The sequence below is a fragment of the Stegodyphus dumicola genome, chromosome 6, assembly GCF_044657685.1.
Source record: "Stegodyphus dumicola isolate Sdum_Otavi_A_Nest chromosome 6, ASM4465768v1".
Lineage (NCBI taxonomy): Eukaryota > Metazoa > Arthropoda > Arachnida > Araneae > Eresidae > Stegodyphus > Stegodyphus dumicola.
This window is the reverse complement of record NC_140773.1, coordinates 91,900,705-91,924,574: the sequence shown is the minus strand read 5'-3', so window position 1 is coordinate 91,924,574 and position 23,870 is coordinate 91,900,705. Positions and strand designations below refer to the sequence as shown.

General features: G+C 33.0%; 1 protein-coding gene across 2 annotated transcripts in view; it reads left to right on the top strand.

Moving 5' to 3' along the window:
- The window catches only part of LOC118185611 (protein turtle-like), an 886,541-nt gene that overhangs the window by 759,053 nt on the left and 103,618 nt on the right, over positions 1 to 23,870 (top strand). For both annotated transcript variants that reach the window (XM_085818674.1, XM_085818673.1), the window contains exon 10: positions 2,545 to 2,572. In XM_085818674.1, coding sequence (XP_085674800.1) covers positions 2,545 to 2,572 — 28 coding nt within the window. The remainder of the gene's footprint in view (positions 1 to 2,544; positions 2,573 to 23,870) is intronic.

Below are 23,870 nucleotides of genomic sequence, written 5' to 3'. Positions count from 1 at the left end.
GGGAACCCAATCGGCAAATCCTAATGGTAGCGAATCCACCTCCTTTTAGTTCGGACTCCACTTTACAGTCATTAGTATATTTTGAAGCAGGAGATATGAAAAATGAGCAATGCCCTCGTCGAGACTCGAACCTGGACCTGTTGAATACGTGCAGAGTGAGCTACCGTTAAACGACGAAGTCATGCTGGAGGAGGGAGAACATACCTTATAAGTTCATGCACACTAGTACTCATTTACCATTATAATGAAATTCTCACAATTTCTTGTACAGGATCGTTCCTAGGCCATTGGCTGCCCACCTTCTTTCCTATGTTTGCCACTTTAAAATTTAAAAACAAATGCTCAATAATTAATAAAACTTTTAACTAAGTACTTACATATAAACTAAGTACTTACATATGACAAATTTATAAAACGTACTTACATATGACAAGTACTTACAATGAATTTAAAATATTTAGGCGTGGTATTGCGCTTCAGCCGCTTCTGAGTTTAGTCGCCCGTGTACTTTATATGCCCTGCACCCCCGCTAGGAACGTCCATGTCCCTGTAATTTAACGACCTCATGTGGCAGATTGCCTACATTTTCCACATGTGCATTATCGTGTTTAATACACAGGTTTATGTGCTTCCGAACCATTTGTGACATACCTTTTAGCATTCCAAGATGACCGAACTAAGCATCTATCGGACTACGTGTTTCACTTAGACAGCTGAACAAATGTGTTTCATAACACGTTGCCACTTGAAGCAACTTATTTTGTTTTCATGACTTTAACCCAGGGGTCCCCAACTATTTTGTCCCTAAGAACGTATTCTACAATATCCGTCGTTGGACGGCGAGCCTTATTTACTTCCTCAAGGTGAATTTATATTTGAACAGAGTTAATAATACATACATATAAAAAAGAGATCGGTCGCGTTTCGCTTTCTGCTGATATCTGTGTTAGACGCAATTTCTATTTCATTAAAAATGAGAAAACTTTCACGTAGAATTTTATTGAGGACTAAAATATTTTTATTGTGATCGCACAGCGGCGATAAACGATCGGCGAGTGCCATGGTGCTCGCAGATATTTGGGCTTACTGTATGTTCAGTTATGTAAATCTTTGCATTTGTTATTAACTACAACCCAATTACCTATAATTATATAACCCACTTTAAAAATTCAAAACAAATGAACTACACAACCAATAGTGAATTTTATTATACTGAAATATAGATAAAAAGATAAAAAGTTTTTTGCATATGTATTTTGCAAATGCTGGATATATCCATCTTTCTTGATGCCGTAGACATCTATGCAATATTTCATGTAGTCCTACTAATGCCAGTGTACCTTGACATCCTAGCGCCAGTGTATCTTGACTGAGGATTAGTGAAGAGTGAAGACACAGTGCTTTTAACACCTCCACAAATCATGTGGAATTAAGACCGAAGACCCTTGTTACCCCTACTTTAGAAAAATCATCTTCTTGGCTGGCTTATCCTCTCCTCTTTAATCACAAAGTTCAAGTATGAAACATTCTGACATGGTTTCTATCTTGAGGCAGATGTTGTCTGAGTTGCTGTTGAAAATAGTCTCTGTTTTAGCGATTGAGAGAATTGTTCTGAAGAAAGATATAATCAAGGTAGTTGACATTAAACTGTGACTAATTTCCAATATATCTAAGCAAATCCTGCCGCTGAGTGACAGATACCCACATCGGTGCGAAAGCTGGATACGTTCAATCGCTGAATGAAATACATAAAAAAGTGCTTAATGATTTTACCTTTATTTTAGTGCAATAAAATTTAATATCACTGGCTTTAATTTTTAAAATGAAGCGAATTGTCCCTCATTCAGGTTGCGTTTTCGCTTTTTAATACGCAAATTTTACACAATTTCCTGAAATGACACTGATTAAGAGAAATGCACCACTAGTCAAGTTAAAGAAAATTTTGCTAGCGCTCGTGTTAAACTTATAAATTAGGTTACTATTTTTGGCATTACATTGATTTAGAAGAAAGTTTCCCTCCTTTGTGTCACCCCTTCAGCTTAGAGCTGTACGTCTTGTAACAGAAAAATCAAACCCAGCTCTCATCTCAAATGTTCAGCATTTTTTATCGCTTTTCAAACTCGATACCTGAAACAGAATTACAACCGGTGCAAACTCAAGGCAGTGTTCTATTTCGATTTGGTTCAGCCCCATCGAACGATCGATGCTACTCTTCGCATCTGTTCTGCGTTGAAAGTTCCGATAAAATTATTCTTTTCTTAAGAATGTCAAACTCTCTCCGATTTCCCAGTTAGATTCTTTTTATTTTCAGAAAAAGAGTCGATTCAAAAATGTAGTGTGGCTTAAAACTAACAAATGAGCTTACACAGAAAGTTAAACAATAAAAATTTAAAAAAAATACAATTCAGAATTTGATATCTATGAATTACTTCACTGAAGAGATTAATTTAACTAATTTGCTTTTTAAGAAAGATGTAATTAAAATTACTTGTAGCCTAAAACTGCAAAATTAAGATTTTTAAAACTATTTTTTTATCTTTCCAGACGCAGTTGCTTCTGAATGCACAAATGAGTAAGTATATTTAAAATATTTTCCGTTACAATGTATGCATATATATATATATATATATATATATATATGAAGAGAGAGAGTTCTTTTTATTTTTTCTAATTTTTCATTTTATTATTTTAGTTTTTAAATGGTATAGTATTTAAATATCAAATATTTACAATCGACGAAAAAAAATTTAAAAAGTTAATTTATGAAGACACTGAATATATGTGCAATAATACACGTTCAGAGTGTAGATGCTTAAATTTTCATTAATGTTTTGTATTATAAAAGGTTGTATTTTTCATTTATTTTAATGTCATTATGTCATATTTACTTCCGAGAGTACTGTTGTAAATGCCCAATCATAAAATAGGAAGTAAATCAGTACATAAATAATACAAAATCTTCTGTAGAATTACGTATTATTTGTAGAAAATGAATTTAGTTGCTGAAACTTCAGTATATAGAGCAATAATTATTTTTTTTATCTACGTATATTTACTTTCATCTTTGACAGACTTATTAAGATAACTTCATATAAGTTATAGTATTCCTCACTTTGTAAAGGCTAAGTTGCTGTTGAACGTGAAGAATCTTAAGAACTGTTAAGCGAATAATCGCTTGAGTTCGTGTGACAAGAAACAACAAGATGGAAGGGTAAATAACCCTTTATTATACAAATAAGATTTAACAGAACTCCGTCTTGGAATGTACAATAAAAGCCGACACTTGGGCTTGAACCTAAGAGGCTACGAAGTAAACTAAAACTAATCTAAAGAGATATAGCTGAAGCTATCAAGATTCTAACCGAGTTGGCCTCTTAAAGCTAACTGACTGCGAATCTATCAAGGGCCTGAGTACGGCCGAGCGTAATAACAGCTTTGAGAGAGAGTAGCCAAAAGGTGGCCGCGCGCTAATCAGAAACTCTGATTCTCTCTAACTCAGCAAGTAGAACTCCGCGGTTAAATACCGCTCATCCTCATTGTATATTCAGACATGATTCTAAAACTACGTTCTGGCTGGAAGTAGTAAGTTGAAGTTAAGAATGTAACAGGAAAGGATTTTAACTCAAAATTTAACTGTTAATAAAATTAACATAATTCTTACAAAGTATATTATTAAGTTTTTAGTTTATATATGCTCATTATAGATATCTATACATAAATAAGCAATATATGCTTAAAGGTTCTTCTCAAAGTTCCCATGAAACGTTTTATCCAAGTATTATAAGCAGAACTTTAGACTGAAATACGTCAATTCATTTTGAACAGTTAAAAATCACATTTTACAAATTATTATTGGAATAATACAAGATCATTGAAATGAAAGTTTAGATTTAAAAACTCAGCTATAATTGCACAAAATTATGTCGTTGAACATATCAAAATGATTCAAATATTAAAATGCTAACAAATGTCTAAAATGTGTTCTCTTACGTTAATAAGTTTCGGTTATGCTCTTTGTCCCCGCTGAGCTACAAACCACTATTTGTGACTTCCTGTCATTTCCGCTGACCTATAAATGTAAAAACTATGACATTATTATAACTAAAGATTTTCCAGTTCTCATTAATTACCAATTTACAATATACTTTATTCTGCTTCAGATAAATTACTCTCTAATTACTTACAGCGTTAACTAATTACCGCGTTAATTAATTACCCCTATAACTAATTACCACGTTACCGCGAAACGCAAGTATTATATAGGAACCAGGTTTTTGGATAACTAGTATACTTATAAAAATTTTTAAGGTAACCATGGAATAAATAAAATTTGTATCTGAAAAAATATAATACCTTTTAAAACCAATTATGACTAAAATATGTTCAATTATGCTTAAAACATGTTCAATTATGAATAAAACATAATATGATCTACAAGTGTAGTTTATATTTCAAGATTAAGTTCTCTAATTGTTTCACGGATTAAATTCTTACAGGTTGCTTGTTAAAAGTGTAATCTTCACTAGCATTTTAAGATGATACTGATTAACAATTTGAATAACTCTATAAGGCTTTGAAATCAACAGGGTGATACAAAACGTATCGTTCAAATTTCGAGGAAAGGTAGACGTCAAAAAACCGATTTCTCATAGGCAAGTATGTCTGCAAATGTAGGCGAGCGCGCTGTGTGTACCCAACCAGTATACATCTCACCCGACCACTCCCGCTATCATCAGTGCATTAGCTGACTTACTAGTGATAAAATGAATCGTTTTACGTATCAAGAGCTAGCAGATATGCATTTCGCATATGGGGCAGCTGACGAAAGCGGTCGCCGAGCTAGGCAAGTTTACGAAGACCAATACCCCCACAGAAAAATACTGCAGCATCAAATGTTTGCACGTATACATCACATTCTGTCAGAATGTGGTTCACTGGGCAGCAGCATGCAGGATACGGGAAGAAGACGACTGACGCGGACTGTCCACATGGCGGAACATATCCTACAGCCCATCGCTGATAATCCAAATAACAACACATGAGCTGATGCTCAGTAGCTTGGGATCTCTCAGTCAACAGTTTGTCGGATACTGCACGAGGAGAGTGAGCATCCGTACCATCTGTAAAGGGTGCAGTTACTGCATTCTAATGAATCTGAAGCGTGTGGAATTTTCACAAGGGTTCATGCAGAAAGTTGCCGTGGACCTCAGTTTTCCAATTTCTGTCCTTTTTACAGACGAAGCTTCATTCACATGCGAAGGTGATTTTAATACACACAATTCTGTCTGGGCATGTCTGGGCTTACGAAAACTCGCATGGTATGAGAAGTCACGCTGCGAAACATCGTTTCGAAGTAAATGTATACGCTGGAAGCATTGGTGAGTTTGCTGGGACCTTACTTGCTACCTCCCCGATTAAACGGCCGGAAATACCTGATCTTTCTTGAGACAGTGTTCCCGACTTTCCTAGTCGCTATTGCTGCGCGTATCCTCCGAGATATGTGGTATATGGGGTTTCAGCCCATTTCAGAATTGTTGTGAAATAAATGTCATAGTCTTTATCACTGAACAGTACTATTTTCTATGTTAACTTTACTTGTCCATTTTGTTCATGTAAATGACGTTTGCAGACATACTTTCCTATGTGAAATCGGTTTCTTGATGTCTTCCCTATCTTCCCACGAAATATGAACGATATGTTTTGAAGCTCTCTGTATAAAAGTAAATATATTATTTTTTAAAGCAGATATTTTTCGTAACTTTCAAGATAGGAAAAAAACAGTCAGAAGCTAAAAATTACTAGAATATTCCTGAGACAATGGTCACAACTTATGTAAGGGATAAAGCTATTATCATCCTGAATCTTCCAATGAACGTTTCGGAAAAGAGATTAAGAGCGTCTAGTTTTAAATACGCTGAAGACGCTATGCCGTTATGAAGTTAATCCTTTTGTTGGTGCCCATATTGCAAGAAATGGTAATGGGCGAAATTTATGACAAATCTACAGTCTATCAAAAAAACTTCCTTGCGAAGAAAACCAAGCAAATAAAAACGTTGAAGATGCTGTGCTGCTCCGAAATTAATCCTTGTGTGGGCTCTATTGCAAGAAATGGGAATGGATGAAATTTCTAAAAAATCACAATTTGTCAGAAAACCTGCACATAAAGAAAGCCAAGCAAATAAAAGATGGTTTGTGCAATTTAATTGTGCAATTTAACCAGTTATATCAAATCGTTTCTGCTGGGGAAAAGTAACTAACCTACCAAAGACCGAAAAAAGTGTCTTGTGAAAGAGTAATAGCGCGCATTCGCGTTTCTGTTGTTTTTAACTGTGATAAAAGAGTTTTTATTTTATCGTGACCTCTCATAAATTGATTCAACTTTCAAAACGTACTCAGCCGAAAACAGTGTAAAGAAAGGTTAAAAAATTATGCACTGTTCTAATAGGGATTATGCAGATTAAATATAGCTTACAGTATTAGAAAAAATGAATCCGAAGTGCTTTCGAGATAACAAGTTTTTAACAACGAATTGTGAGGTGAATTCGATAACCAGCTTGCTATTTGAGAAAATAATATTTAAATTTAAAATACTCGGGAATTCGTAAAGTTTTGTTCATTTTAGATTTTAGTCAACTGCATTATTCACAAGGTTAGGGAGAAAAATCTTCCTTCTATTACATTATACTTCTTTCCTTTAAACTTAAGCCCAGCATTCCACTTCTTAGAGTATAGTTAGATTATCTCAATACAGGAAATCCTGCGAGCACTATCTTCTAAGTGGACATGCCTATGTGGAGGATTTTTTAAGATAGATAACCTGGCTGTTGTTCTAATTACTCATAGGAAAAATCACAAAAAGGGCCTATTATAGGTCATTGGCCTGGTACAACAGCAGCAGTAGTTATTCAAACTATTCGTTTATTTAGTTATTTGAGCTACTAGTATTCAGAGGTTTTAATCATTTGGCCGTTGATGGTGATAAAGACTAGGGAGATATAAAAATTCTAAAAGTGTTTTATCGGAAGTGTCTCATTCAGAAATTCATTCACAATGATTTTAGACAGAAATTTATGCTTTTCAAGCAATCGTAATGGTTGATGCAGTTTGGAAACTGGGAAGTGATTGTTTCAGATGCTGGATTTGCATTTAATGAAACTGGGGCAGGAAATGCCGTCAGAAGTGAGGAGATGATTTATCTTTCAGGTATTGACATAAGTAATGAAGCATGGTAGGTGTTCAACGTAATTGATTAAAAATTTTTCAACGTTCAGATATTTAAAAGATTACATTTTAGAAAGTGTGTATGCATTACCTGGAAAATTAGAAAATATAATTTATACTGATACTTGAAAGATTTTCAAGTATCAGTATTTCGCGTGAAACTACATGTCGTCCGACCTATGTCATTTCAGCTGAAATGATTGCGACTTTGCGAGTTGGGCAAGTCAAAGAATATTCTTTGGCATTTGATGAAAGTACAGATATCTCAGATATATCTTAACATGTGATATTTATTCGCTTTGTAAATGATTCACTCCAAGTGGCAGAAGGAATGTAAAATCTTTTTAATTTTAAAGACACAACTAGAAGAGAAGTTGTTTTCCTGGAGATTGAAAATTGTTTATCCAAAAATAGCTTAAGTTTTTTTTAATTAAAGGCTGTTTCAGGATTAACAGCAGATGGAGCACCTGCTTTTAGTAGGTAAAAACAAGGGAGATTGCAGAGACATTAAAACCAATGATATTTTTATTATTCACTGTTTGATAGACCAACAAACTTTATGTGCTCGAGTATTATCCATGAATTACGTTATGAAATTAGTTATAAGAATAATAAATTATATCTGTTTACATGCTCTACAGCATCGGCAATTCAAAGAATTCCTTAGCGAATTATTTTCTGAATAAGATGATACAGAATATTTTAAAAATGTTTGATGGCTAAGTCTTGTAAAACGTTTTGAAAAGATTTTTTAAATTTACGGAAGCCAATGGATATGTTTATCAACGAGAAACAAGAATCTTTTAGTTAGACCTATGATTTTAGTGAATATAACAGAAAAGATAATGAACTTAAGAAATAATAAACTTAAGAAATTTAAGGAATAATAAAACTTAAATAAACTTAAACTAAATAAGGACATACAAGGTGAAGATAATTTAAAAGTCGATGCTTGTAATTTCGACAAAGCTTTTAACAAGAAATTATTGTTATTTAAATGCCAACTTCGAAATAATAATGTTTATCATTTTCTGCTGTTAAATAACTTACCAAAATGTAAATCCACTAATTTCTCGAAAAGCCGCCCAGGTGGTATAGTGGTTAGGGAAGCCGACTGCGATACCAAAGGGCCGGGGCTCGAATCCTGGAGAAACCATGGTTGTAACTGTCAATCCCTCCATAGGAGGCAAAGATTGCCCACCATTAGTTAACTCCACAATAAAGTGACCACTACTTCTCCCCTTAGTAGCGGCCAACGCCTACATAACGACGTGTGCCCGCCGTTGGGTAAAAAAAATTCTTGCAACGTGCTAATAAAATAAAGAAGATTATAATAACATTTGATTATGGTTTTTCAGAATTAGCAAAGTATGATAAATGTTTGAAACATTTTCATGCCCGTTTCATGTCGATGTGGATGGTGTTCCTGAAAATCTGCAAATGGAATTGAATTACAGTGAAACAATTAAATAAAACAAATTTTTGCGTCCACGTCAAAAATTACTTTTTATACTATATATATCACATCCGAGAGATTTGGCACATTCTAACTTAAGATTTGGCAAAACGCGTTGTAAGTGCGTTTGGGAATGAAATTTAAGAGTACATCACGTGCTTGATTAACTGGTATCAATTTAAAAAACCAACTAAGATGTGCAATATCAAACAAAAATACAGATTTACAAAAATTAAGTGAAGGAAAGAAAAACAAATGTCTCATTAATAAAGACTAGAAAGTTCATTCTATTTGAATCATAACAAAAATTTTTATTCATTTTTATTTATAATGTATTTTTTAAAATCAAGTCTACCTAAACTGCTTTAAAGTCATCTGCATGTCTCGTGAAATCATTTAGGTTGACCAGATCTGCTTTGGATCTTATAATAACCTAAATGATATAGAGAATAAGCGTGTTAACTTAAATACCATTATTATGACCTTTAAAGATAAAATAAATAAATGATAACATGTTTATTTCCTCTATCTCCTAGGTCATAATAACAATCATATAGGTCATTTGTATGATTTGTTACAATGCAAAAAAAAAAAAAAAAAAAAAATTACTTACGTAGACAAAGCATCAAAATGTGAACAAACCAAGAAATAAGCTTGGAATGAAAGTTAAAAATGGAATAAATTTCAGCATTCTTTATCTTCATGCTAAGTTGAATATTTTAGGTACAATAATATTATACTTACTTGTGTTGCGTGGCAACCAAAAACATATAAGGAATAAAAAGTGGTAAAAATAAGAGAACTACTTCAACTGGAACAAGAAATAGCAAATGTCTATGATTCTACACAAGAAATCGGAATAAAATTTGAATGCGCGGTATAGTTTGATGATGGCATGCCCCAGCTTTTCTAAATTTGCATATCAAGCGGTTTTCCTCACGGAATTGTGATGGGTTGTTGAAATTCAAACTATATGAATCTCACTTGTGTTAGAGAATAGCTGATAAATGTTGATATCTGAATTCATTTTGCGAAAGGTCACGTCTGATTTTTACCTTACATAAGGACTCGTAAACATTAGTAAACATTTCAGCATGCAGGTTTTTTAAAATTTATTTTTAACGCTACTGCGATACGTGAAAAATCTGTATCAAAAACACATGCATGCGAAAGTTTCGTGAATAATTGCTGCTTATTAAACGAAGGAAATAGAAATATATTTCAAGAAAATTCTTGAAATGTTATTTTATGAAAATGTCAAATGTATTCTGTAAAGATACTTCTGTATTCTTATGCAAGAGGAAATTCTATGAGCCATGTTCTCTTGTATACCGAAAAGAAGTCTTTTGAATATTCCTATGCGGATTGGTATACATCAGGAAATACTGCATTAATAAGCTATGCTTTATACTTCATTTCTGTATTCGTATTGTTTTAAGAAAATTGAAAATAACCCATTAAATATTTATTGCCAAATATTTGTTTTAAATCCAATTAATTAATGGCACATTTTATTAATGAATCTCTAAAGTATCCCACTTTATGCAATGATGGATAAAAGGCAGCCACATGAGATTTCGTGCTTTTTTGTTATTTAGCGTAAACATAACGTAGTTTTTATCTAAACGCCCTCCTTGAAACTGTATTTTTCAAACTTAGATAGCCCTTGAAGGAATTGTCATGCAAAAAGTAAACTAACCTCTTTATACTATTATCATCCTATTTTATCAAGATTTCTGGTCATAATTTATTCAATAAATGCTAGATTGCTTGCATTGTTCGAATGTAAATTTCATTTTATCTTACTAAATAATGTTTTTTTCAACCCTGTACATTTTTTGAAGTATCATTAAAAACCAAAAATTCATGTATTATATGGTATTTAACAACTAAAACTGAAAGACAGCATAAAAATTGATATTAGAGCTTTATGTACTATTACTAAAATAATCACTAAATACGAATAAAGCTTCATAAAATAATTAAAACTTAATTTACACTCTCAAATAGTTCTATCTAACATAACTGAAGTTTCATATGAATTCTAAAATAATATTGTTGCGTTTTTCTTTTCTGACACCAGTTGTTACGTTATTTTCTTCTTTCACGTTCGTACGGGGTTCGTGTGGATTTAGAGTGAATAACGACGACACTTGATGAAGACGCATCGAAACACACTTTATTTAGCCAGTACTAATCAGGACAGCTCAAAAATCACTTTTACAGTCGTCGAACTGTTATAAACACGCTGACAGAGCCTTCACGCTGTCAGGCAATAACGATGGAGATAGCTTCACTGCAAAGCACCAGAGTACAGTTTCGGACTCTACTTGTTCGTTCTCGGAACTCCACGTACTCTCGAGACCCTCCACACTACAACTCGGCGACACACAGAGCACAGCTCCCGACACTTCGGTTCAATCGTACCCGGAGCTCAACACGCTCTCTCGACGGTGCACTAACCGCGATATGCTACGAGACTCTTTCGGTGCACTGGACGACCCACTCGGCACTCGCTGCCCGGCTGTCAACTCGATCGACTTCGCAGGGATTGACTCGCTAGACGAGACACCAACTCGATACTAATTAACTCTCCGCGTACCAGCAGGCTTAACATAGCTTTTGGCTGGTCTTCGAGCACATTTGGGCTAAACCGGTAAGAATTCGTTCCAGAAGCTTCTTCATCCGTCCATGGTATATCGCCAATTTTGTCGCCAAATGGGCGATTTCTCACCAAATGTGGCAACTCTGCCTTATCTTGCCATTTCATGACAACCCTAAAACTTAAAACTGCTTTGCGGGGAATCTATCTCACCGTCCCTGGACATTTCGTAACAATATATTTTGCTGCGTGATGCTTCATAAAAAAGTATGGCATTGCCAAAAAAGTCAGTTTATGAGTGATTTTTAATATTGTGATGTATAGAATGTTTTTTTATCTGAAATGGTGACTAGATCTACTTGAGGTTGTATCTTACTAATTCTTATACCGGCGTTAAAATGAACACAATAGGAAAAGGGCGTAAAAGACCCTTTTATTTATCACAAACTAGTTAACAAATGGCACGGACTTAGGGTTTGTACAACAAAACATCGTCTACTTGCGCTAAGAAATTAAACGATAATTTAGCAATAAATTTACAGCTATGGTTCTAGACTACGAAATTCAATTTAATCTAACAAGCTGGCTCAGAAACATGCACCGGCGATATACTAACTAGCCGGCCAAAATGCGTAACCGCTGCTAAGATTAACAGCTGGAAAACAAAATAGCAAACGTGCGCTTTCATTAGCAAAACCCGCCCTATCTAACCTCTTCGTTCCAACAGTTTAAATACTCTCGTTCACACTTCGTAAATTGCCTCCTGGCGAAGAAATAAGATAATTCAGAAAAACCTCACAAGTTAAAATAACAATTAGTAAAACTAAATAGGACCCTACAATCTTGGAACCATTCGTTTTACTGATGTTGGGTCACCAAAAATAATGAGGAAAACGAAAAAAAAAAAAAAAATTATAAAGTATAAAATTTATATTTTTGGCTTAAAACATTTAATTAATTTCAAATTTAAAATAGTTTCAAAAATTGCTAATTGAACAGCATTATTAAGGGGACTCATATACCTTAAAACCCATAAGATCTTCGAATATGTGACTGTTGCAAGAATTGGGATAACTTATTTATTTTAAAAGCAATTACTTCCAAATTTTTACAGCTGACTACATAATATAGCTGCTTTCTGAAATAGGAATCCGAAAGTTTGTGTTGCCACAAATATTTTTATAATTTAATCCACTTTTTGACAAAAGTTTTCGTCAAGTTTCCACCTTGCGCGCGCAGTTTAAAACGTTCTGTTGCATAATTTAATTTGATATATAGCTTTTATAAGATATGAAAACTACTGTGAACCTAAAATTCTAAGAATTTCATGTTAATTTTTTATTTTATTTGGAGTTGAGTTTATAAAATGTATTTTATTAAAAAAATCTGTAATGTTTTCTAAAAAAATCTGTAATGTTTTCGTACATAAATTTTTTTAATGCTACAATATTCATCAAATTTTTGGTTCAGTTAGAAAATAGTGCCCATATAAATATAAGTTACAGTTATACAGTTAGAAAATAGTGCCCATATGAAGAATTCTATTAAATTTTAAGTATGTACCATTAGCCATTTTTAAAATATCATGCGCGCAAGGTGGAAACATGACGAAACCTTTTGTCACAAAGCGGATTAAATTACAAAAAGATTTGTGGCAACACAAACTTTCTGGTAACTAGTTTCTAAAGCAGCTATATTATGTAATCAGCTGTAAAACGTTGGAAGTAATTGCTTTTAAAATAAATAAATTACCCGAATTCTTGCAGCAGCCACATATTCGAAGATCATAAGGGGTTTAAGGTGTATGAGTCCCCTTAAATACTCTTTAGCGTGAATTGAGATAAAGATAAAATTCCATGCCATGCATTGCCTTACATGTCTATATGGTTAAAATTAAAATGTTTAATAATTTTATCCAAACTCTTTTCATATACTTGTTTATTAATAAATAAAAAAAATTGCTATTAATAAACATTACATTTAAATATAACCTAAAGACATAATCTAGCAGATCCATTCTTTTCGTTCCAATAAATATAGTTTGACGTAAAGGAAGTTCATCCAAACGAATTAAATTATTTATATTTTCGTTATTATTTATTAATGATTATATAATTTACTATTGCTCCGATTTATATATTTTCGCTTACTTGAGATTGACATTTAAGTTTATATTAAACATTTTCTGTTTATTTGCATGACACAATTTCTTATTATTTACCTGAACGTTGATGTAAGCAATAAAATTATGTTTCCCTTGGTATTGCTAAATTTGAAACGAAACATCAATTATTTTGAGCATCATAATTTAAGTCCAAGAAATAATAATAGCATGATAATTTTAGACTAACAACGTTTCTAAGTGTCATATTATTATTTTCAAAAACCTATAGCGCATATTTTCATTTACACGTAGCTTTAATTATTGCAGGAACACACATTATAAATTGGCCTCATTTTCGGAAAATAACACTGACTAGTTAGCGAGAATCAACGGTAAAATATATCTTGGGAAAATATTCTTTAAGTTACTCAAGGCTTAAGGAAAACATCTAGAAAAAAGGCTTAATGTGTTATTTACGTTACGTCTTCAGTTTTCTGAAAGAGGAGGCTTATATTTTGCATGACCCTAAAATAAATAATAATTATACTACTTAACTTTCCTTAGGTAGGTGTATTACAGTGATATGGATACCAAAGTTTTTATATGAGCTTGAAGAGAACCAGGAGCATACCTCCGTTTGCTTCCAGTGTTATCTTTTCAGTATACTCATCTGAAGTTTGGACAATCAAGTGCTTCAAAGTACGAGTTCTATGTGCAATGTACTCTCGGTTATCCGAACTAATCTCTGGGAATCAGGCCAATGATAATTAAAAAATTGCGGATAATCCAAATTATCAGCTTTTGTGCATATTGTATGTGTCTATGTCTTTTAAAAATTAACAGTTTTGCTTTTTTTTTTTTTTTTTTTTTTTTTTTTTTTTTTTTTAGAGACCTATGGAAAACGTCGTCTTGGATATAGAGCGCTGTTCTAAACAAATGATTAGCCTTACATGAGCCACCACAATGTTTAAATTTCTGGCTACTATATGTGGTAATTTTATGAAACATAAAAGCTACAGAGAACGATTGTTGTTTGATAAATAAATAACAAATTGAACTTTTATAAAAAGTAAATTTGAGTTGGCAAATTGTCATAACGATTTGATTTGACTCGAGCAGAAAACAAAAGGCTCAAACATTTTCCAAAGTATTCCTATCTAAAATGTAGACTGAAAAACATATCTAAATAGGTAACCAGTGATTGACTCTAGTAGCATAGAACTGCAGCAATTAAATTATTTTTTAATAATGGTTAGGCTCTTTATTTAATAGCCATCAGCCTTTTGCGCCACCACAATGACCGGAATTGGTGGCCTTATGGAAGCACCTAATAGGTGGCCACCGTTGCCTACTATGAAGGGACAGAAAGTTACAACCATGCCTTCTCTGGGATTCGAATTTGGACACATAGCTACGGAAGTCCAATTATTGTATAGATGGCATTATCAATTTAGCATTTTAATATTATTATCATTGATTCAGTAAATAGCGCCGGCGCTGGATGGTAGATTCTTTTCCATTGCATGGGCATGACTCTGATTGGTGTAGAACCTTAGGTCGGAGATCCATACGACGGCGTTTCGGTCACTAACCGCTTAAATTTAGGAAAGATTGCAAAACATTTTTAATTGAAGTATATGCTTATATTTCTTTCCAAAAAGCAAAATTCGGCTCTCAATCTACTTCTTTTATGTAGTTAATAGAGCAAAATTATAGTCAAAATCGAATTTGGAATTTACGGAATATATTTCCTGTAGATAAATTAATTGTTTTTGCTTCGTACGAGAAAACTCTATGCTTTAATTAAATATGCATTTCCTTACACAAAACAAAATCGACCTCTTTATTTATACAATTAAAGAATCCCAGAAGAATTAGCTGTTACATGATCGATATTTAATTTTACTCGACTACGTGGCACTACCTTATATCACACATCAGATCTTCACACGATTATCTTTAAGTAACTTCTAACACCTGTTAATGACAATGTTATTCATAAATTAAAGCAACTGACATATTTGGCGAAAAAAAATTCGAAGCGAAATGCGAAGTCGAGAAGAATTTCAACAAACGCATAAAAAACACAGAAGAGAAATCAATTGTTTATTTCTACTCACTGGAAAAGCTTGTGTCAACCTAAATATGATCCAGTTTCGTCTAGGAAGTTCTTCACAAAAGCATAAATTTCTCTTTATCGGATAGCCATTGTGTGTTTTGTCATAATCAAGTAATCAGCCAACCAAGCGTTTCTGATAATGTTTGTCATCAAAAGCAACTATCCGGCTATTTAGCCCAAGAGCGTAAGATTTATCCGTAATGTTTCCTGGCATCCACCTACCCATATTTGAGAGATATTTCAATCTTATTCTTCTCCTTAGTAGACGGAAAACAGAAAAGAAGTTCAATGATGAGGAAAGAAAACTAAATCAAACGCTTTAAAGAATTTGTGAATTTCGGTGCATTTAAGGTACTGGAAACTTTCCTTTGCAAGCATTTTGGTGACGAAATTGTTAAAATAAATGTATCTCTTTGATGTGATGTCAAATTCTATAAATAATGATTGTTTGCTGAAACTGTAGTTAGAATTTAAACGAAAATTCAAGTAATCCTTCCGTAACAATTCTTTATTTTCATTTTATACAAATTTCATCGTACACCCCTCAAACCAGTAACTCGGGAAAGTTACTTTTCTTAGATAAACTTTTTGCAGGCAGGAAATGGTTCTTTCTCCGATAAAAGCTTACCATTCATTTCTATAAAATTGCTCTTTTGCAATAAATTTATCCCAACAACAGAAATCTATAGAGTAAAGCAAGCTAAAATGTCTAATGATTTGTGTGTTCATAATTTATCTCCCAGGAACAAGAAATTGATTTCGAAATGGTCTGTTTTTCATCCTAAATCTGAGTGTTTCAGTTCTTACTACTCTGTAATAGAACAAGAATTAAAGATATATATCTGACACTATTCTCATATACTATCGTCTTATCTGCACTTTATAACTCTCGAGAAATATTTTCTTGGAAATAGATTTAGAGTTATACTTAATGGAACTGCTTATTTCTTTTACAATTCAAGATAAAATGTCTATAAATTTTTAGTTTCTACATTGCTTAGAAGACTTAAAAGTATTTCAAAGAAGAAATCTAGATGCATTATGCCATAATAATACTAAAAATATATCTTTCTTCATGAAGAGAGTAAAAAAAATTACAGTCTTTAGCCAACTGGAATGTCTTAAAAGAACAATTGTTGGAATCCGACGGAAGAAACCTCATATACAAAATTAGAATTGAGTTTATCTCAAAGACTTAAAAGTTTATACTCATAAAATTGTTTTTAAATGATTTATAAATGAATTACGTACAATTAATTATTTTTAAAATATTGAAATTAATTTATAATCTTATATTTGGTTTTCTAAGTATGAGCTTTTGAGCTTTAAGGCAAATTATACTGTCCATTGAGATATTCCTATAAGCTTATGTATTTTATTACCATTATCGTTGTTAGTATTGCTTCAATTCCCTGAATACACTAACCTTACTGTACTGCATATTTTTTTTTAAAAATTTTGTTTGTTATGTTGATGGTTAAATTTGATGGCATTTGTTCAATATTGTTACTCTAAGTTTTTAAGAACTGCAAAAAAAAAAAAATTTTAATGGTACCTGTTAGAAATTAATTACGTCCTTTATTCAGAAACATTTTCGTCAAACATTACCGTTCAGGCATTAATTGTTAGGTATTTGCTTTATTCAGAAACATTACCGTCAAACATTACAGTTCAGAACATCACAGTTTCTAACAAAACTGGTGTTGCCAATCGGGAATATACATTTTAAATAAAATTAATCCGTTGCGTTTACATTCGGGCATGCTGACTTAGTTACGATCTCGGAACATTAAGAACTTATACTTAAAAAATTAAACCTGTAATATTATAGTTTATATTTCGAAAGTCTTTGACTGTCATATAGATTCACCGTCGTTTTCCATTCTTTTTCCGTGTCCTAGTTTTAGTAATATGCGGCGTGTTGCTATTGTTAGCCCCAGCAACACTAATGTCATCACCATCACCATCGTCTTCTTTTGATTCAGCATGACACTGCCATGACTTTAATTGGCTTACATGAGCTGTCGTACTAAAGAAACGTCCTTTCACCTTCTGTTCTAATTGAGTCACTCTATAGATATCACTTGGTAAAACTTCTGTAACGAAACTCTTGCTGTGTTTTGGTTGATTCTCCAGTTGATTTAGGTACTCTTCTCATAACTATTATTTCTTCTCGTTCGAATGTTAAAGAATTTCTTTTTTTGTTGTTGTTGTCATAATTTGCTTTCATTTTCATTTCCATATCTTCAATTCTCTTTCTAGTTTCATTCTGTAAGATTACTGGATTCTCCCATTCATTTGCGTCTTCATCTGTAATCATCTTCATCAATCCGTCGTTAAATTTGGTGAATAACGGTGAAGCATTTCGAAAGGAGTTTTCTTTGTAGTCTTATTTATCATATTGTTTAGATTTCTTTCGCATTCCTTAATCATTTTGTCCCAGTCTCTCTGATTCGGATTTTCCATACTCGTTTTAATTGTAGCCAAAATTGTACGATTTGCTCTTTCCGCCATTCTATTACCACTTGGATGTTGAATTGAATTGCGTGTGTGACTGATTCCATTATTTTGGCAGTACGCACGAAATTCCTTCGCTGTGAAACATGTTCCACTATCGCTGATAATTTTTTCTGGTAACCCACAATCATCTAGAAAATTCTTCAATGCAACTAAGACATACTTGGTTGCAGTACTTTTCAAAGGATATAAACGTGTAAATCTTTTAAAATTTTCAATTATTACAAATAATTCTGTATTTCCTCTTGAACGTTTTACGAATGATTCTAAATGATCCATTGCAAAAGGTCTTCTACCAGGTCTAATTGGATGCAGTACTCCTTGTTTCTTACCACTAGGCACTTTATTTACTAGGCATTCGAAACACATAGAAATGTGATGCATAACATATCGTTTCATTCTTTTAAACCACTATGATTCCTTGATTTTGGCAACAGTTCTGTCTGCTGAAAAATGTTCAAAAAGATCGTGAAATTTTACTACAGTACCTTTTCTCATCGATTTAGGTATGACATATAACAATTTCTCCTTTTCCTCATCTTTTACTTTACAAAACAATCGATTATTCTTCAATACGTAATTTTCAGTTACATATTTCTCTGAATTTCGTTCTATCATTTATCTTTTTCTTTAAAATGTCTATTAATTTGCGTAATTCTGGATCTGAGTGCTGAATCATAAGAATTTGTTCATCTATCGTTAGCGTTAAACAAACTTCCAAGTTCTTTTCAATTATAAAATTTCTTCTGGCTGATCAACTGGCGATCGGCTCAATGCATCCATGTGACTCATTTTTTTACCTTGTCTGTGCTTTATTTCAAGATTGTATTCCTGGATCAGATTACTCCACCTTGCTATCTGAGGTTTTGAAGTTTCCTTTGCGTTTAAATAAACTAAAGTTTGGCAGTCTGTAATTACCATAATCGGATTCCAGTTAAAAATTGTCAAAGTCGTGTCAAATTCCAAACTATAGCCATTAATTCTTATTTGCTTAAATGATAATTCTTTTCTGTTTCTGTTGTTCCTTTACTTACACAATAAACTAAATGCCACTTTTTATCTTCACCTTTTTGCAACAGCATACCTCCCAGCACTTTGCTGCTCGCGTCTGTGTGCACTTCAGTCTCTGCTTCCGAATTATATAACGCTAGTACTGGTTAATTAGTTAAATCATCTTTTAAAGCACTAAATGTTTCTTGCTGATCTACGTTCTAACGAAATGTTTCATCCTTCCTCTTCAGTCTCGTTAACGGCTCAGCTTTCTCTGCATACTTCGGTACAAACCTTCTAAAGAAACTTGTAGGACCTAAAAATTGTTTAACTTCGTGTTCATTGGTTGGTTTAGGAAAGTTTAATATGGCTCATACATTTCTTGGTCCAGATTCCGTACCATTCGATTTTATTAGAAATCCCAAATACTCAACTTCATCTTTTCCAAATTCGCATTTTGTCAGTTTCAATGTCAGCATTGCTTCTCTCAATCTACCAAACACTTTTCTAAGTTTTTCCAACATTTCTTCCCAAGATTTAGACGGAAATAATATGTCGCCCAAATAGCATAATACTTCTTTATTAAGCAATGGACCTAAAACTTGATTCATAAGTCTCTGAAATTCTGCAGGAGCGTTAGCTAACCCAGAGATCATACGTTCAAATTGACCAATATCATCTGGAGTGATGAAAGCTGTTTTCACTTTCGCTTCTTCAGTTAAAGGAATCTGTAAATACCCATGAGCTACGTCCAATGTAGTGAAAACTTTACACTCAATAAGACATTCAAGAAGATCATCTATCCTAGGGAAGGGAAATTTATCTTTAACAGTTTGCGAATTCAACTTTCTATAACTACTACTAATCGTAGTTCACCTGTCTTTTTTCTTACGAGTAAAACTGGATTAACATACGGAGATCTTGTTTCAGTAACAATTCCATATTTCTTCCATTCATTTATTATCTTCTTTATAGAAGCACGCTCTTCGGCATTGGTGTTATACGGCTTCATGCAAATGGGCTTACTAGTCTACTCTTCTATTCTAGTCTAGGCTTACTCCCTTCAATTTCTTTAATATCCATTTTTGTTAAGTTTGTACAACGTAATTCCTCCATATTTAATGCAAAACAATCTCGATACTCATTTATCAAATATAAAACTTCCCGTTTTCTCTTTGGCATAATATTGCTATTAACTTTAATTTCTTCTAAAGTAATCGGTCTCTTAAACTTCTTAATTTCATTTATTATCATTATTTCCTTTTGATTTGAATTTTCAGTTTTCTGATTTGAACTTAATTCAACTAATTCTGCTATTTCCGCTCTACCGATACATTGATTCTCTTTCAAAATTAATTTTCGATCGCTGTAGTTAGTGACTGGTATCACTGTTTCTCCTTATATTACTTCCAATAATGAGCCCAACTCATCTTTCGATTCACGTATTAAAACATAACCGTTATTTATTTCATTAGTTTTAACTTTCACGAAATTAACCGTATTTCTTTCGATTTGAGTTTCTTAGGAAGCCTTCAGTTTAATTCGTGGAGTGTTGCTGTCATTTTGCAACTGTGAAAAAGGACAATCATTAGCATAGTCTATGTGCAAGATATTACCTATCTTGGTGTATGCAATATGTGGTAAATCAATCCATGTTCCACCACTAATAAGTCGCATGGTTGCGTTTCATCTCCTACAATTAGAACTGTAATGTCTTTTCCTTCCACATTATCAGTCTCTAAATTAACAGTTACTTTTCCCAATGTTCTAGCGGATGGTTTACTCTGATTTCCAAAGCCAAACAATTCCTCCACATCAGGTTTTGTAGTAAGATTCAGTTTCCACAGACTGTTTCAATAGACATGAACTAGAACCTGTATCTATGATTGCAGTAATTTCTTCTTCATTATTGATGTGAGCATATTTTAAATAACAGTTGGTGAAACACCTGAATTCTGGTTCACGGATAAATTATTGACAAATATTAAAAATAGTTTTTAATATTTGTCAAGTCTGAACTCTTAGACATACACTTTTTAAAAGTATGACCCTTTTCATTACATTTCCTGCAAATAATTTCTTTTGGTACTATTCGGTTTCGAGGGCCGTAAAAAATCGCCAAACTATTGTTGATGCTAATGCTGCCAAAAATAATTGCGGCAACCCTAATAATTGCGGCAAGAAAGGAAGTATAATAGTAAATAACTATTTAAGATTGATGAAAGGCTAAACATGACTGAATGGAAGCATAAGAGTAAATAACTATTTCAGCTCATTATTATAATTTATATAAAAATTGCTAAACATAACTGAATGGATGCCTGCATCGCTATTTCGCTACCGACTTATCGCTAAAGCGTAATTTCATCTCGTTGGTTATTCAAACGTAATTTTCTATAATGAATGATGCCTTTCTTTGAAAATATTCTCGGTAAAGTGCAGAATCGGTCACTTATTTGTTTGCCGCTTTTTACAAGGGTAAAAACAATTGGATTTTTGTAAATTTTCTTTACTTTTCAAGTGCAAATAGGTCGATGTGTACATAGATAAAGTCAAGGGTGTCCGCAGTGCCATTTTTGTGCAATTCTAGGATTTTTTTTAAGTGAAAATAGGTCGATGTGCACATGGATAACGAGTATGTGCAATTCTTAAAAACGTGTCAAGCAGTGGGTGATTCTGCACTTTACCCAAAATTCTATTCGTCAAAAATACTTTACCCAAAATTCGTCATGGGCAATTCCCAAATTGTTAAATCCATAGGATATAAAAAAAGGATTTAAAATAAAAAAAAGGATTTAAAAATTAAACTAGTATTTCAATGGCGTCTTAAGAAATATAGAACTATATAAACTTACGTAATTTGAAATCAGCGCGTACGCTAGATTTGCGAGCTGTAAAAAATGGGCGCGTTTGCTAGATTTGGCGCTTTTGCGCATACATTTTTGCTGCAATTTTGTACGGCCCTCGAAACCGAATAGTACCTTTTTTAGGTTGAGGACAATCCGTCGCTATATGTCCATAATCATTAGAATTGAGGCATTTCGGCTCACCCTTTTCATGGCGGATGCCAGAATTATATTAATTTTTCCTTTCGTCTATTTTATAAAATTTATCTCTCAGATTGTATTTATTATCAAAACTGTTTTTAAAACCCACTTTGAAATTACTATCTGTCAGCAAAGAATCGTTAACATTTCTGGGTCTTCAATACTAATCATAAGATCCTTCATAAAATTTAGAACCAAATTTAGGCTTAGAATTATGCCTAAAAGTTTTATTTTCTACTTGAAGTACTTTTATCCCTGCCCGAATATTTTCAGCCAACTCTTCAGGATCAATGAATTTAGACCAATCATCAATGAAATGGTCTCGAATAGCAACGGGGACACTTTTCTTTAATAGCTCCGTAATAATAAGTTGTTTAAAGAGTCAAAATCTCTTACATTTAAGCCAGCAAGCCACTTTTCAAAGTAATTTTTTAATTCAAACGTGAAGTCCCTCCACGTATTACGCAATGTTTTAATATGATCAACAAACTTTTGACGAAACTGTTCAGGGCTTAACTTAAATTTTCTCAGTAGCAGTTGTTTAACGTGCTTATAGTCGTTAGCATTTTCTTCTTATTCACGGGCAATTAATTGAGTTATTTCATAAGGCAAAAGACCCAAAAGCTGCGAAACCCAATTTTGTTCTTCTAACCCAATACGTCGTGCTTGTCTCTCAAATAAAACTAAATAAAAACTTATATCACCTTCATTTCAAATCATACTTTAATTTACTCATATCACAAATATTACTTCTACTAACATTAGAAGGAAGAGAATCATTTACTTTAATACTTCTGATTTCCGCTTTTATTTTCAATTTTTCAAGTTCAATAGTTCTTTGCTTATCTCTTTCTATAATTTCCATTTCAAATGCTCTTTGCTTATCTTTTTCAAAAATTTCCATTTCAAGTGTTCTTTGCTTTTCTAAAAGTTCCATCTTTTCGAGTTCAAATGCTCATTGCTTTTGTTTTTTCTAAAATTTCTAACTTTTCTCTGTCTAAACGATCGGTTGAAATGCGGTTTAGCTTATTGCTTGGCGATTGTTTTTCAATGGGCAATAAACGCGCCAACATGGCTAACCCGATGTTTGAAGCTGTGTTGTTATTCTTTTGCCACTAGATGTTATCGCCCTGTGTTATATTTAAAGAAATTAAAGATTGAAAAATCTGCATAAATGTTTCTTGCATTGCGATAAAACAACGGTGCCTAGAGCCATCAGATTTTGAATAACATATTGTTGCGTGCGTACGGGTTCGTTATGAAATGAATGCACAAGTCCGATGAAAAATGAACAAAAATTTATTATTATCACAACAGAAATGCTTAAATTTTCTCAAATTATCATGCAGTATCACAATATCTCACAGTAGTTATCTTTTAACTACTTAAATGTACAATAGAACGTAATTCAAAACAGCTAAAGAACGCTAATCCGCGAATTCGCTATAATCAACAACGGCAGTTTTCTAAACAACAACAAACTAAGCAACTACTGTAAGGATCTTAAGTTTTACTAACGTTTATTTTATTTTAAATCTTTACTATCACTTCTTATTTTCTACTTCCGGCCAGAATTATAAGCGTGAAGGAGTTTATGCAAAGTTGTCTGGCGAACGCCAAGTATTTAAGTGTGGCCTTTTTGCCAAGCAGAAGAGAGGAAGCCGTGAGTTCGAAGCAGGCCGCTTACCTTAGAAGTTACGCAGTTGCTACTTTGCCTTCCAGGCCAGAGGTTTTAATCCTCTTGATAAATTAAACGTATTGTAGTGTTCACAGTCTCTGTGCTACATACGCTTCCTGTTATTATAAGGCCAATC